The sequence below is a fragment of the Lepidochelys kempii genome, chromosome 10 (assembly GCF_965140285.1).
Source record: "Lepidochelys kempii isolate rLepKem1 chromosome 10, rLepKem1.hap1, whole genome shotgun sequence".
In the NCBI taxonomy this organism is placed as follows: Eukaryota; Metazoa; Chordata; order Testudines; family Cheloniidae; genus Lepidochelys; species Lepidochelys kempii.
In genome coordinates this window covers 33,770,191-33,786,875 of record NC_136389.1, presented here as the reverse complement: position 1 = coordinate 33,786,875, position 16,685 = coordinate 33,770,191, and the positions used below count along the sequence as shown (strand labels likewise).

The following is a 16,685-nucleotide window of genomic DNA, read 5'->3' as shown; positions in this document are numbered from 1 at the left end:
GTCATCGTCATGTCCGAGGTGCTCCTGGCCACGTCGGCCGGGAGCGCCTGGACAGACATGGGTGCGGGGACTAAGTTTGGAGTGACTTGACCAGGTCATTCTCTTTAGTCCTGCAGTCAGTCCTATTGAACCGTCTTATGGTGAGCAGGCAGGCAATACGGATTGCTAGCAGTCGTACTGTACCATCTTCTGCCGGGCAGGCAAGAGATGAGGATGACTAGCAGTCGTATTGCACCGTCTTCTGCCGAGCAGCCATGAGATGTGGATGGCTTGCAGTCCTTCTGCACCATCTGCTGCCAGCCAAAGATGTAAAAGATAGATGGAGTGGATCAAAACAAGAAATAGACCAGATTTGTTTTGTACTCATTTGCTTCCCCCCCTCCCCTGTCTAGGGGACTCATTCCTCTAGGTCATACTGCAGTCACTCACAAAGATGATGCAGCAAGGTAAATCTAGCCATGTATCAATCAGAGGCCAGACTAACCTCATTGTTCCAATTAGAACAATAACTTAGGTGCACCATTTCTTATTGGAACCCTCTGTGAAGTCCTGCCTGAAATACTCCTTGATGTAAAGCCACCCCCTTTGTTGATTTTAGCTCCCTGAAGCCAACCCTGTAAGCCATGTTGTCAGTCTCCCCTCCCTCCGTCAGAGCAACGGCAGACAATCGTTCCGCGCCTTTTTTCTGTGCGGACGCCATACCAAGGCAAGCATGGAGGTCACTCAGCTCACTTTGGCAATTAGGAGCACATTAAACACCACACGCATATAACAGTATATGCAGCACCAGAACCTGGCAAAGCGATACCGGGCAAGGAGGCGACGTCAGCGCGGTCACGTGAGTGATCAGGACATGGACACAGATTTCTCTGAAAGCATGGGCCCTGCCAATGCATGCATCATTGTGCTAATGGGGCAGGTTCATGCTGTGGAACGCTGATTCTGGGCTCGGGAAACAAGCACAGACTGGTGGGACCGCATAGTGTTGCAGGTCTGGGACGATTCCCAGTGGCTGCGAAACTTTCGCATGCGTAGGGGCACTTTCATGGAACTTTGTGACTTGCTGTCCCCTGCCCTGAAGTGCATGAATATCAAGATGAGAGCAGCCCTTACAGTTGAGAAGCGAGTGGCGATAGCCCTGTGGAAGCTTGCAACGCCAGACAGCTACCGGTCAGTTGGGAATCAATTTGGAGTGGGCAAATCTACTGTTGGAGCTGCTGTGATGCAAGTAGCCCACGCAATCAAAGATCTGCTGATATCAAGGGTAGTGACCCTGGGAAATGTGCAGGTCATAGTGGATGGCTTTGCTGCAATGGGATTCCCTAACTGTGGTGGGGCCATAGACGGAACCCATATCCCTATCTTGGCACTGGAGCACCAAGCCGGTGAGTACATAAACCGCAAGGAGTACTTTTCAATAGTGCTGCAAGCTCTGGTGGATCACAAGGGACGTTTCACCAACATCAACGTGGGATGGCCGGGAAAGGTACATGACGCTCGCATCTTCAGGAACTCTGGTCTGTTTCAAAAGCTGCAGGAAGGGACTTTATTCCCAGACCAGAAAATAACTGTTGGGGATGTTGAAATGCCTATATGTATCCTTGGGGACCCAGCCTACCCCTTAATGCCATGGCTCATGAAGCCGTACACAGGCAGCCTGGACAGTAGTCAGGAGCTGTTCAACTACAGGCTGAGCAATTGCAGAATGGTGGTAGAATGTGCATTTGGACGTTTAAAGGCGCGCTGGCGCAGTTTACTGACTCGCTTAGACCTCAGCAAAACCAATATTCCCACGGTTATTACTGCTTGCTGTGTGCTCCACAATATCTGTGAGAGTAAGGGGGAGACATTTATGGCAGGGTGGGAGGTCGAGGCAAATTGCCTCGCTGCTGGTGCAGCCAGACACCAGGGCGGTTAGAAGAGCACAGGAGGGCGCGGTACGCATCAGAGAAGCTTTGAAAACCAGTTTCATGACTGGCCAGGCTACGGTGTGAAAGTTCTGTTTGTTTCTCCTTGATGGAAACCCCCCGCCCCTTGGTTTACTCTACTTCCCTGCAAGCTAACCACCCTCCCCTCCTCCCTTTAATCATTGCTTGCAGAGGCAATAAAGTCATTGTTGCTTCACATTCATGCATTCTTTATTCATTCATCACACAAACAGGGGGATGACTACCAAGGTAGCCCAGTAGGGCTGGTGGAGGAGGGAAGGAAAATGCCACACAGCACTTTAAGCACAGCTCTTTAAAAGTTTACAACTTTAAAATTTATTGAATGACAGCCTTCTTTTTTTTGGGCAATCCTCTGTTGTGGAGTGGCTGGTTGGCCGGAGGCCCCCTCACCGCGTTCTTGGGCGTCTGGGTGTGGAGGCTATGGAACTTGGGGAGGAGGGCGGTTGGTTACAGAGGGGCTGCAGTGGCAGTCTGTGCTCCAGCTGCCTTTGCTGCAGCTCAACCATACACTGGAGCATACTGGTTTGGTCCTCCAGCAGCCTCAGCATTGAATCCTGCCTCCTCTCATTTGAGCTTCAGCCCTGTCTTCAGCCCGCCACCTCTCCTCCCGGTCATTTTGTGCTTTCCTGCACTCTGACATTATTTGCCTCCACGCATTCGTCTGTGCTCTGTCAGTGTGGGAGGACAGCATGAGCTCAGAGAACATTTCATCACGAGTGCGTTGTTTTTTCTTTCTAATCTTCACTAGCCTCTGGGAAGGAGAAGATCCTGTGATCATTGAAACACATGCAGCTGGTGGAGGAAAAAAAAAAAAAGGGACAGCGGTATTTAAAGACACATTTTATAAAACAGTGGCTACAGTCTTTCAGGGTAAACCTTGCTGTTAACATTACATACATAGCACATGTGCTTTTGTTACAAGGTTGCATTTTGCCTCCCCCTACCGTGTGGCTACCCCCTCCCCCCGGCTAACAGCGGGGAACATTTCTGTTCAGCCACAGGTAAGCAGCCCAGCAGGAACGGGCTCCTCTGAGTGTCCCCTGAAGAAAAGCACCCTATTTCAACCAGGTGATCATGAATGATATCTCACTCTCCTGAGGATAACACAGAGAGATAAAGAACAGATGTTGTTTGAATGCCAGCAAACATACACTGCAATGCTTTGTTGTACAATGATTCCCGAGTACGTGTTACTGGCCTGGAGTGGTAAAGTGTCCTACCGTGGAGGACGCAATAAGGCTGCCCTCCCCAGAAACCTTTTGCAAAGGCTTTGGGAGTACATCCAGGAGAGCCGCGAATGCCAGGGCAAAGTAATCCTTTCACATGCTTGCTTTTAAATCATGTATAGTATTTTAAAAGGTACACTCACTGGAGGTCCCTTCTCCACCTGCCGGGTCCAGGAAGCAACCTTGGGTGGGTTCGGGGGGTACTGGCTCCAGGTCCAGGGTGAGAAACAGTTCCTGGCTGTTGGGAAAACCGGTTTCTCCGCTTGCTTGCTGTGAGCTATCTACAACCTCATCATCATCATCTTCTTCGTTCCCAAAACCTGCTTCCGTGTTGCCTCCATCTCCATTGAAGGAGTCAAACAACATGGCTGGGGTAGTGGTGGCTGAACCCCCTAAAATGGCATGCAGCTCATCATAGAAGCGGCATGTTTGGGGCTCTGACCCGGAGCGGCCATTCGCCTCTCCAGTTTTCTGGTAGGCTTGCCTCAGCTCCTTCAGTTTCACGCGGCACTGCTTCAGGTCCCTGTTATGTCCTCTGTCCTTCATGCCCTGGGAGATTTTGACAAAGGTTTTGGCATTTCGAAAACTGGAACGGAGTTCTGATAGCACGGATTCCTCTCCCCATACAGCAATCAGATCTCATACCTCCCGTTCAGTCCATGCTGGAACTCTTTTGCGATTCTGGGACTCCCTCATGGTCACCTGTGCTGATGAACTCTGCATGGTCACCTGCAGCTTGCCACGCTGGCCAAACAGGAAATGAGATTCAAAAGTTCGCGGTTCTTTTCCTGTCTACCTGGCCAGTGCATCTGAGTTGAGAGTGCTGTCCAGAGCGGTCACAATGGAGCACTCTGGGATAGCTCCCGGAGGCCAATACCTTCAAATTGTGTCCACAATACCCCAAATTCGACCCGGCAAGGCCGATTTAAGCGCTAATCCACTTGTCGGGGTGGAGTAAGGAAATCGATTTTAAGAGCCCTTTAAGTCGAAATAAAGGGCTTCATCATGTGGACGGGTGCAGGTTTACATCGATTTAACGCTGCTAAATTCGACCTAAAGTCCTAGTGTAGACCAGGGCTTTATCAATGAACTAAAGAAAGTGTATGAAATTCTGGCCCCATCAAAATCACCTTCCTTTCCCCCCATTTCTCCCAAGCTGCCACTACTATACCTGAACTTGGCTGAGTTGTCCCACCATGTTTGGTTGAAAGTAGCTATTTGGCAATTAAATAAGGATCTACAGGGCAGACTGGAAAAGTTATCACAAAATGTGAACCCCTCCCAAAGCATAGCCCCTTGCCACTAACAAAGTGTTTCAATTTCAGGATGTCTTCCATCCCAAAGTTCTAATCGCCTAATTTCTCCAACAACGTAAATCTTATAGTATTTTTAAAATAATTCAGTTTCTATTCCCATCCAATGGAGCTGTTTTCCATCAGATCCTGTAGGAAATTAGACATTTTATATTTAAACCCCTATGTCACTAGTTTCTGAACCTTTTCTGGGGGGGAGGAGCTTTACCCCAAGTTTCTGCATTAGCTTTTAATTTCATGATTTCTCCATGGCTTGAGAGTTCCATGATAAATGGTATTTACCTTCATGTGTGAGGTAAAGATGTGAACACAAACAATTCTAAAGGTAGCACATGGGTTTGAGTAAATATACCAATTAACAGTTAAACTCTGAAAGCCACATTGTTCCCTTGCATCCTGAGCTGAGGGATTTCTTTCTTGATAACTTGGCTTATATAAGAGTGATACTCCCAGTCTTCATCATAAGACATTGATCACGGAAGCTATTATCTATAATAATAGGGCCAGTTATAATAGTAATAATCATTTCATCTTAATTGCTCATTGTGGACTGTCATGGTATATAAGTGCCTCAGAAAGGGCAGTTTTTTTTAGCAAACTGTATTTTAGTATTGTGACATCCTTTTATTGCACAATTGCTAAACAAGTTAAAAGGAAATAGATAAAACTCGCTGTCTTAATCTTCAAAGACTTCATTATAATTAACGCACATGGAGAGCGATTCTTTGCTACTCAAACAATGAGGAGAATGTTTTGTTTGATATCCTTGTAACAGCAACAGGGACAGAATATTGGGACAAGGAGGTTCCATTAGGGCTTGACAGATGGAATTGGCCATTTGGGAAGGGGACAGCTGGGGAATGGTCAGTAGGAAATTGACAACTGTGAGGAACAGATGGATGCTAGGCAGCTGCAAATGACAGTTGTGAATGTTAGATATATGGGAACAACAGTTAGGAACTGGGCAGCTTGAGAGCGGGAAATGGGAACTGAGAAGTTAGGCATGACAGTAGGATGGTTGGAAGTGACAGTTGGGAATGGCAGGTGGGGCTGGGCATTTTGGGAGTGAGATTTGAGAGTGATAGTTGGGACTAGCAGATGGAAAATGGACAGTTGGAAAGAAAAGGAAAAAAAATGAAGAAAATGCAGTGACAACAGCAGAGAAGCCAGTGGGGAGGGAAAAATGTGAACCATCAGGAAGGAAGAGATAACAGAATTCATGGTAGAGTGTGTGTGACGAGGACACTGTCAGTTACATTCTAAAGAGCTGAAGAAAGGGAAAGGGCAAATGAAAAAAGTTAATTTCTAGTTAATTCTCTCACTGTGCTGAGGAAATGGAAAAGTGAAATTGTTTGCTGTTATACACTTCATTTAATTATGCAAATACAATCTCTTTCCCTGTCAAAAAATTATCTGTAAGGTAGTAAATTCTATTGAGAGTGAAACAAGTTCAGGTACAAATACAGCTAATAAAGTAGTTATTTATGTAACATAGTATGATGACTTGGGGTTCCAGCTACGATTAACAGGATAGGATCATTATTTTCAGTGGTGTCCCATTAGTAGTAGAAGGGATGGAATCTTGGTACTAGAAAATTCCATAGCTGTAGGAATCTGAGCAGCTAGACAGTGAAAATGGGGGTTGTGAAAGAAGTGGGGCAGGGTCCCTTTGAAAAGAGAAAGGGAACAGATCATTAGGAAGGAATCAGGGTAAAGGGTGAGAGGGGAGTAGTGTCATAGACATGAAAGTGAATGAAAGGAAAAGAGTTGGTGGAGGATGTAGAGGAGGCTTTGCCTGGTCTGATTTGAGTCAGATATATCTTTGTCTGCTGAGCTGCCTTTGTGCATCAAATTTTCCTTCCCATTTTCATATTTCACTAGCCTCCACTGAAGAGAGAGGAGAAGAAAGAAAGAAAGAAAGAAAGAAAAACAACAGAAAACATGACAGGGAAAACATGGTTAAGGCAAGAAAAATGACAGAGAAACCCACCTAAAAAAATGAGTGAGATCCTGGTTATTATCTCGGTCAGGCAGAAATTCACTCTTAGAACAGTCAATTTTTAAAAATAGAAAAATAAAATCTATTTTCTCTTGTTGAATAAATTATTAGTTCTAAGACAACTGTTTTCTCTTTAGTGGGAGAAAATCCGCTAGGAGTACTGAGATATGTATATAAGGTAGCATGAGGATTTGTGGTTGTAGCCCGAGTAACAGAAAAGGGAACTCAGGCTGCAGAATGCCCCCATAATAAATAAAATAGCAATACTTTGCAATGGTGTAACAGTCACCATTTTAGGAAGAGGAGCTTTACAAACATTAATTAATTAATCTCACCATGCTCTTGTGAAGGTAGGTGAGCATTTTATTGTATCAATTTTAATGACAAAGAAACTGAAACACAGCTCCAGAAAGGCATTTAGACTCATACTTTCCATTGAAATTACTGAAAGTTAGGAGCCTAGCCTAGCCATATCTGTGGATCCGGGCCAGGGAGATGACTAGCTTAAGGTCACACAGCAAGTTTAAACCAAGAAGAGAACTCGGGTCTGTGCCTCAGAGATTGATTCTATAGCAAAATGTTACTCTCTAAAAATAGCAGCCTGGATTTCCCGGTGGAGGGTCTGTGACTGGTACTATACCAAACACACTTCCTTTCCAAGGAAATGGCTTTCTAACTGCCCAGCGCACACAGCCTAGAATCTGAGGGTCAAACCGAATTTCTTCCTCCTGGCCTATCCTCACCATCCGGGCTGTGCAGGACCAAGCGCCTCTCCCCGGCACGGGAGGGACCCCAGTGCGTTCACCCGAGCTCCGCACGCCCCGCCGGACACGGTGGGACTGAGCGGGCGGGAGTTCGCCCAGTCTCTCCGCAGGGCCGGCGGGACCCGCGAGGCTAGGGCGCCCCTCGTTTGCGGCAGGCTGTGCGCACAGGGGGCGGAGGGTCTGGGCCGGGGGCCGCAGCCTAAGCGCTTCGCCAGGAGAGGCAGGCAGGCATCCAGCCTGGGGGCGCCGCCCGGGCCCAGCGGCCCCTGCCCCGGATGGCGAGGGCGGCGGTGCGCGAGACCCGGGTTGGGGGCGGGCGCGTGCACTAGCGCCAGCACCGCCCGCTGACCGGGCTCGCCCCCCCCTTGCTCCGTCTTTGGGGCGCGCGCCCGCCCGCCTTCTAGCCATGGGGGAGGGTGGCACGGGCACGAGCGCCGCCGCGCGAGCCCTCAGCCCGTTCAGTGACAGCCCGCGGCAGAAGACGGTGGCGGCGGCGGCGGCGACCCGCACCCCTTTGGACCCGCGCTCCCTCGGCCGCGCCTGAGCCGGCAGCCCCGGTCCCGGCGCCGCCTGGAGGAGCTCCTTGCCCACGGCGCCTCCCCGCCGGGAGGGTAATTGAATTAACTCGCCAGCAGGGAGCCGGGGCCGCCAGGGACACGAGCGGAGGCGGCGGCCGCCCCAAGTGGTGAGCCCGGCCGGCGGCGCCTGCGCCTGGCCTTGGTGGAGCCGGGCGGCCGGTGGCTGAGGGGGCTGCCGCTCCGAAGCGGGACTGCGGGGGCCGACCCCCCTTCCCCCGGCCGGTCCCTGCGCGCCGGGAGCCCGTCAGGAGAGAGCGGGGCGGCTCCGAGGCCGAAGGCCCCACCGGTCGGAGTGGAGCCCCCACCCCGGCGAGTGCGAACGGCCGCGCCAGCCCCTGGGGGCGGCAGGGAGCAGCACAGGCCGGCGGCTGCCGCACCACAGCGTGGCGGCTGCGCCTCCTGGGCGTCCCGAGGCTGCCAGCGCGGGGGGAACTTTGGGGACGAGGAAACTAACCCGGCACCAAGCGCTGGACCGCCTCGGCTCTGCCGGAGCAGGGCGGGCTGCGGGCGGGAGCCAGACAGGGCCAAGTCGGGCTTGTTCCTCCGCGTCAGCGTCAGGAGTGGGGATGGTGCGGCCGCGCTGAGAGCCACACGCTGCTAACACGCCTGGCCTCGGGAGGCACGGGGCTTTTCCTCTTCCTTTGCGGTGAGCAGCAAAAAAGATGGGGAAGAGGTCCTTTCCCGAGGGGGGCTGCTTGTCACTCTCCCGACAGTGAGCTGCACTTACTGGAAAGGACCTGGGGAGTGACAGCAAAACTGCAACTAACTTGGAACAAATCGCCCCCAGTTTGTGGACTGGCAGCTGGACATATCTACTACAGCCTTATATTAGAATATGTGGGCCTGTCTAGGTCCCAGTCTCCTGTTTGTCTGGCTCTGTTTGAAGGATGAGTAACTGAAACTTGTGGACCTGCCTGGCTGTTTCTTTAAACAGGCAGTGATTTCTCGAAGAATTTAAAAACAACTGTCCTAGGAAAAGCCCCAAGTCAGAAAGTTAAAGTATCACTCTATTTATTGTTTTTAAAGTCCTAAGGACCCATCTCCTAAAGCGCCTAAGAAAATCTGGCAACATGGCTTCCCCACCCCACGAGCAGTTACTACATCACCACAGCACTGAGGTGAGCTGCGACTCCAGTGGAGACAGTAACAGTGTGATGGTAAGAATCAACCCCAAACAGCACCAGGGTTGTTCCTCTTCCAAGCATTGCAAGTACAGTATCTCCTCCAGCTGTAGCAGCTCTGGGGAGTCCGGAGGTGCCCGCAGAGCAACAGGAGGAGGGGGAAGCAGTGGTGCAGGTTTGCGCAAGAAGAAGCTGCCTCAGCTTTTTGAGAGAGCTTCCTCCAAGTGGTGGAACCCCAAGTTTGACTCCAACAATCTGGAAGAGGCCTGTATGGAGAGATGCTTCCCGCAGACCCAGCGTAGGTTTCGGTATGCCCTTTTCTACATAGGTGTGGCCTGTCTCCTCTGGGGTTTATATTTTGGAATCCACATGAGAGAGAAACTGATTGTCTTCATGGTGCCAGCTCTGTGCTTCCTCTTAATATGTGTAGCATTTTTTCTGTTCACTTTCACTAAGACCTATGCCCAGCATTATGTGTGGACCTCACTGATCCTCACCCTCCTCGTTTTTATTTTGACTCTGGCTCCACAGTTCCAAGGTTTGACACCTATCTCAGGAAGTGATGACACATCCAATCATACTCTCCCTGTGAGAGCCATGGACACTTGCCTTTCTCAAGTAGGCAGTTTTTCTATGTGTGTTGAAGTGCTCTTGTTGCTCTACACAGTAATGCACTTACCTTTGTATTTAAGCTTGTTTCTGGGACTATCCTACTCAGTCCTTTTTGAAACCATTGGTTATCATTTCAGTGATGAAGACTGCTTCGCACCCCTTGGAGCCAGTGTAATTTACTGGGAACTGCTGAGTAAAGCCTTGCTTCACATCTGTATCCATGCTATTGGTATTCATTTATTTATAATGTCTGAAGTCAGATCAAGGAGCACATTCTTGAAAGTGGGGCAATCAATCATGCATGGAAAAGATTTGGAAGTGGAAAAAGCACTGAAAGAGAGGATGATTCATTCTGTGATGCCAAGAATAATAGCTGATGACTTAATGAAACAGGGGGATGATGAAAGTGAGAACTCAGTCAAACGTCATTCCACCTCAAGCCCCAAAAACAGGAAGAAAAAACCCTCCATACAGAAAACCCCCATTATATTCCGTCCTTTTAAAATGCAGCAGATTGAACAAGTGAGTATTTTGTTTGCTGATATTGTTGGCTTTACTAAAATGAGTGCAAACAAATCTGCCCATGCATTGGTGGGGCTGTTGAACGATCTGTTTGGCCGCTTTGACCGTCTGTGTGAGGATACCAAATGTGAGAAGATAAGTACTTTGGGAGACTGTTATTATTGTGTAGCAGGATGCCCAGAGCCCCGAGCGGATCATGCCTATTGCTGCATTGAGATGGGTTTGGGTATGATTAAAGCCATTGAGCAGTTTTGCCAAGAGAAAACAGAAATGGTGAACATGAGAGTTGGAGTTCATACTGGGACAGTCCTTTGTGGCATTTTGGGGATGAGGAGGTTTAAGTTTGATGTGTGGTCCAATGATGTCAACTTGGCCAATCTAATGGAGCAGCTAGGGGTGGCTGGCAAGGTCCATATTTCGGAAGCTACTGCCAAATATTTGGATGACCGTTACGAAATGGAGGATGGAAAGGTGATCGAACGAGTTGGCCAGAGTGTGGTAGCAGACCAGTTAAAAGGTATGTGCTTTATTTTGTAATGAATCTTCAATGAGGCGGAATGTACAAGGTTTCCTGTTAACTGACGTGTGCTTTACTGACCTAGGCAAATTGAGTAAGTTTTACATTTACCAGTAAAAGCTTGAACTCAGCAACATAACAGAAACTGCAGAATGTGACACTTCAAGCAGGGATGACGGGTGTGAAAGAACTTCTAAAGAACTTGCAAAATTTGCTGACTTCAAAATTCCTTAAGAACTCCCCTGAGGGAATGTCTCATAATAGAAAGTAAACTTAAATGTCTTCATTATTCAACAAAATGTTCTTGTTTCAATACAGTGTGACATCTTCCTAATTAACTTCATGTGCCATACATAAGGCATGTGTATTTTTGCAGGCTTATATATAAAAATTATGAGGTTTTGGTACTGAAAGTTGTATTTTAACCACTGTAAAAAAAAAAAAAAAAAGTGAGTTAACGCTAGTTATTTACCTGAATAGGCATTTTGGTGGGAAATGACATGGATTCATAGAAGAAAACTGAGCAGTGTGTATAGTTTGATAGCAAGTTGTTACAGTTGTGGAGTTAAAGCTTGGGGTTGGAAAAAACTACTCAAGGTGGTTAACTGAGCTGATAAATGCTCTGATCTTTGTGGCTCTAAGAAAAGTTCAGGTACATGCAACAAATACAAACTTGCTATTAACAGAGGAAAAATAGATCTCTCCAATATCTTTCATTGTTGATATGGATGTCTAACATTTACTTTTTCTTTGGTGATCATTTTAGATAGAAAGCCTTGATTTTTTTTTTTTGTATAAAGAATGCTTGAGAGTTCATGTAGAAATGATTGAAGTATTGTAGATTTAACTGCATCTGTCTTTGAACATATATCTTTTCTGATATCTAAAACTCTGCCCCATTGTGAGTGCATACATCACAAGCATTTTCTGTTTCTACAATGTCATGTGAGTGGTGCAGATGCATTCTTTGCCCTGCAGAGTTTACAGTTGAAATTGGATAATAGATAAAATGAGCGAGGGAGTGGAATGTAGCAGAAAATAAAAAGTATTTGAGATTGTTTAGGTTAAGCATGATTTTTCCAGTTCTTATATTTCTTCATTGTACATAAGAGCTTGTGGAGGACATGAAGGGGCAGAACTTGTGGGAACAATATGGGTGGGCTATGATGGAGAAAGAAAGAAGGTTGATTATTGGTGGTAACAAAGGTGAGAAGTAAGGTCAGAAGGATCATGGACAGGCCAGTGAATATGGAAGTTAGGAGAGTAGTGCAAAACAATGGGGTAGTAGAGTGAGTGAGTGAGTGACAGTGAGTTGGTATAATAGATGAGCAGAGTGGCAAAGTAAAATCACATATGGCAGACAGCTGTTATGGTGAAAATATTACCCATTTTCTTGGTGAGAACATTGTTATTTGTCCTTACAGATGTGATGCTCAGGTAATGACATGTGAAGTGTAGATGGAAGGGGTGCTAGAGGGAGAAATAAGTGGTAACACAGGTGGTTGGAGGCTCTGAAGGCACAGTTAGAGGCACTGAAGCAGAATGGGGGCTTCTTATTTTACTCAGAGTTTGGGTCAGGGATTTTTTATTTTACTTAATGCTGGTAAAAAGTGTTGACCCAACTGACAGGTGAGGATACTGAAATCTTTAATCTTCATTTAAAGAGGGATAGGCAAGAATATACTTTTAAAAAAGTCAGATATTGGAAAAACTGTCCCATTACTGACCTGCGTTGACTCTGGCCTTTCTGGTAAAGTTTATTGGAAAGGTTGTGGATAAACAGCTCTGTTTCCTTGATTGTTGTCAAACTGTGTACTGAGCTAGGTATGGTTCAAAAGTTGTCCTTGTGTTGATGGATGATGATCTAGTAATGGATGAAGATTAAATCCCCTTGCTGGTCTTATTAGGTTTATCTGCTACCTTCAGAACCACTGATCACAATGTGGTATTCATACACTTGTGCATGACAGTGAAAGTTGATGCTGCTGCTCTTATGTGAATTTGTTATCTTCCGAGGAGATTATAGAATCACAGAATATCAGGATTGGAAGGGACCTCAGGAGGTCGTCTAGTCCAACCCCCTGCTCAAAGCAGGACCAATCCCCAATTTTTGCCCCAGATCCCTAAATGGCCCCCTCAAGGATTGAGCTCACAACCCTGGGTTTAGCAGGCCAATGCTCAAACCACTGAGCTATCCCTCCCTCCAAAGTGGAGTGTAGAGCAGTTATTGCTCTACCTTGAAGTTGCTGTCCTGTGGTCTTCTTCGAGGTTCCATTTTGCCTTCACACAAGTAGAGAAGGCCGTTAGTAGGTTTAGTAAGGAAGCATCAGTTGCATTATTTTCAATATGCTCATTACACTCAGCTATAGATTCCTCTCTCTCTTACAGTACCTTTCACAGTTTCTGGTGGTGACTAGGAGGTTGTGGACAAGGGCAAATTGATTGAGGCTCTATCTAGATAAGACAGAAGTGATGTTATTGGGTTGGGGGAAAAGTAATAAAGAAGAGATGGTAAAAAAAAATTGTGACCCTCTGTTTGTGTGTGTGCGTTGTGTATGTCACACACGTTTGCATTGTAAGAGTCTGATTAGAATCCCTTTTGTTATCTCTGGAGGATCATTTGTCCATGATAGCCAAGATTTTTTTTTTTCATTTGTGTCTGGTTAGGAGCTAGCGATCTTTTCTTTCCAAAGTGACCATGCCTCTTTAATTCATGCCTTTCTCCCTTCCAGTCTTGATTACTAAAATGTGCTGTGCACAGGGTTACACATTAAATCCATTCAGAATTGACAGCTAGTGCAATAGCAGCAACCTGTTTGTTAACCAGAATATCCTGCTATGGGCACATTCAACAAGAGCTTCATGGTCTGTACTGGCTGCCTGTGGTTTTCTTTTAAGAGTTTAAGGTATTAATATTGACCTAAAATGGCTTAAGAGTTTTTTGCCTGAAACATTGCCTCTCTGTGCTATATTGCTACTGTTAAATTTTGTGGAGGCACTTAAGCTGGACCCCTCTCAATATAGGAGTTGGATTTAACCTATTTTATACATAGCCTATCAAACAGAGATTAGATGGTAATGGCTTTTAAAGGGATGTTATCAACCTAAATATCACATTTTTCTGATTTTTTTTTACTTAAACTTATTATAAAAGAATTAGAAGAAAAACGTTGGGGTTTTTTTCAATGTATGTTGTGCCTTTGACAGTACTACATGTGTAGTCAGTTTCACCTGTCGCAATATGAAAGACTTGCATAAACAGTGAAAGAGAAAAGAAGTAGGTTAAATGAGGAAATGTGACTATTTTAGAGCACAAAATTTGGCAGGGACTCAAGTAGGCATAGAACCCGCTTTTAATTAAATTTTGAAAATGGACTAGTTTTCAAGTTAAAGTTGTTTGGATTGAAACTAGGATGTAGAGGTGAAAGATGGTACCAATCAATAAAATTTTCTCCAGAGCCATTCACTTGTGCCCCCCTCTAACCTGTTCATGGAACAATTACTTTAATGACAAAAATGTGAAATATATAAAGTTTTTTTTCTCCCTTCTCTTGTTATAGATCAGCAACTATCTCACATCTTCTTACTTGCTCTTTACATATATGCAAACATAAATAAAAGTGTGTATGTATGTGGTTTTTAAAACAAAATCATACCTGTATGCACTGGGTGTTGGATATGGTCCCTTTCCCTCATAATAGCGGTGCTGAGAGCTATTATGATGCGTATTTTCTGCCATGTGTTGTCTCCTCATTACCTTTTTTGCAGGGGCAGGGTACCACAGTGTAAGGTGGGCATAAGAACATGAATAAAACAGAATAAAGAAACAGCACTGATACCAGTTTAGCATACCAGCAGTGCTTTGTACAGATATGTGGGGTATCTCAGTCCTGCTTTAGAGAGATTTATTTTTAAGCAGGAGTTCTAAGAGAGTTCTGTAGTAGGAATTGAAGTCTCCAGTGGTTGCTTGTTCTCTTCCCTTGTCCTATGTCCAGGACCTTCTCAGTGGCAAGATGGGTGTTTGTGAGGTGATGTGGTAAAAGGAAGGTTTCTTTAACCTCATGAGTAGGTCTTCTGTGGGAATGAGTTGATAGCAGACAGAGAGAAAAGGAATATTGTTGAAGTGGTGTAAGCCTAGGTAGGATATTAGCACTCTGCTCTAGCGTGGTAGTGCTAACTGTAACAACAGACATAAGATTTATTTATTCTTCAGTATTTCATTTCTCAATCTCCTCCTCTTCCCCCCGGACCTTCAGGTTAGTTTAAGATTTTCTTAATAATGCAATCCTATTTTGCTTTTTTATATTGCCTCTTTTAATTGTATGTAGTGCCATAGTGGGAATGGTGGGCTTGTTAAGTTTGATACTAACTACTTTCTGTTTCTGGAACACATGCTGAGACTGCTTTTTGTAAACTTAAAAATATTCTCTGGATGTGTCTGATTTAGAAATTTCAAGCAGTCAAGTCTTTCTTTCCCCATTTTTGCTGGAGATCTCCTTGGATGACTAGGAAGCTGGAGTGGGAACTTTTTCAGTCATGTTACTGTGATAAAATGCCATTACACATATAAAATCCTATGAGTTGTCACCACTGGAGACATACAAATGAAAATGAGAGTTCTGTCACCAAAATTGAAGTTAATCAGACAAGGTGTTTTGTGAATGTAAATGTTTTTTAAAAAAATTTCTTCTTGATCCTAGTTTGCAAGTGGAAAGTAGAAGACAGTTGAAGTTAATTGGATTAATCTAATGCCGGTCACGGGAGCACGTCCCTCCTCTGCTGCATTCCCCCTCCCCTATCCATCTGTGTATGTGCCTATGCACACGTGCATGCATATACTTTCTCTTCTTCAGAATACCCGAATCCTTAGGAAGAAAGCCTTGCCCCCTGGAGACCTTGAGAGGTCTGGTGCCAGGAGAGGCATTGCAGGGTTTGGCTGGGGAGTGATTGGGGGGAATCTCCTTTGGTGCTCTAGAAGTCAATAGATGGCTCATTGAGCCTCTTCTAAGAGGAAGGCTAGGATTCCAACAAGCCTCTTAGATAGGACTAATGAGCGATTAATAGCCTAAGGCCTGTCGTGAGGAGGCCAATAGGCCTCCTGAAGCTTCCAGGGAATGAGAGCCCATATTAAACCTCCTAAAAGGCTTGCTAAGGGTTGATACATTTACCTCAGCAATGCCGTACTCCAGGGTATCTGCTAAGATCTGCAGCATTCAGATTCCCCTCCTGAGGATTTTAGGAGTGTGCATTAGAACAACATACCCCCATATCTCAATGTCTGTACTTTGACCCGTTAACCTTCTACCCCCAATCGGGGAGATTGCAGATTATGTATTCCTTAGGCCACCCGTTCCTAAACCGAATTTCGCACCACTTGATAATCTGTACCTTATTCCCTGATAACCAGAAACTTCTATGCTTAAACTCTGTACCGTTTTCTTTTTACTTCAACATCATCTTAATAAAATTGTTCTCCCGCTGCAGACATCAGACGGGTAGCCTGCACCCTCTCTCCTAAAAAAAAAAAACCAGAAAATCCCAAATCCCTTTCCCCTTGCTTCCCAATCCTGTGCGAAGGCTATTAAAAAAGTCAAAGAAAATTCCCTCACAAAACATAACAATTTTAGTTGAATTGAAGTTAAGGTTGCAGGCAGGTATCAGTGCTTTGAGGTTTTATTACTTTCCATATGCAAGTTAAAAAATCTAGGAAATTCAGATTTAAGGTTAAATTTATAAGAAACCCAAACCTTTGACAGTATGGAAATTCACAGTTATAGTAGCCAAGCGCCTTAAACTATGCTCCCATAAATGATACTCTGAGAAAAATAAAAACTGAGACTATCTTATCTAGCCTTAATTTTCACTATATCAGTGACCCCAAAAATCTAGAATATCTGAATCTTAACCATATGTGTACTACTTTACAGCCTTCTTCAGTCATACTCAGTGTGTGTGAGATCTTCATGAGGACCTGACTAGACACAAAGTATAATGAAAGAAATTATTCCCCACCCTTCATTAAGGGCTTGACTCTGGGAGTTGGTGAGGGTGCTCAGTACTTTGCAGATGGAGCTCAGCATCTCA

The 16,685-nt window shown here is 45.6% G+C and overlaps 2 protein-coding genes across 4 annotated transcripts in view; one reads left to right on the top strand and one right to left on the bottom strand.

The window, feature by feature from the left end:
* Nucleotides 1-2,283: 2,283 nt before the first annotated feature.
* Nucleotides 2,284-8,376, bottom strand: LOC140918425 (uncharacterized). 2 transcript variants are annotated; one of them, XR_012161184.1, is made up of 2 exons: nucleotides 8,284-8,376; nucleotides 2,284-2,741 (listed from the first exon to the last, which is right to left on the bottom strand). XR_012161184.1 is itself a non-coding variant. In XM_073362785.2 (2 exons), the coding sequence occupies exons 1-2, from the start codon at nucleotides 3,719-3,721 to the stop codon at nucleotides 2,491-2,493; spliced, it is 654 nt and encodes a 217-aa protein (XP_073218886.1). In that variant the 5' UTR covers nucleotides 3,722-3,953; the 3' UTR covers nucleotides 2,284-2,490. The 2 variants fall into 2 exon arrangements, 1 of the variants encoding a protein (XP_073218886.1); XM_073362785.2 differs by lacking the exon at nucleotides 8,284-8,376 and adding an exon at nucleotides 3,319-3,953.
* Nucleotides 7,651-16,685, top strand: part of ADCY9 (adenylate cyclase 9) — a 196,374-nt gene continuing 187,339 nt past the window's right edge. For both annotated transcript variants that reach the window (XM_073362783.1, XM_073362784.2), the window contains exon 1: nucleotides 7,651-10,601. In XM_073362783.1, the coding sequence (XP_073218884.1) occupies nucleotides 8,900-10,601 (1,702 nt within the window). In that variant the 5' untranslated portion in view covers nucleotides 7,651-8,899. The remainder of the gene's footprint in view (nucleotides 10,602-16,685) is intronic.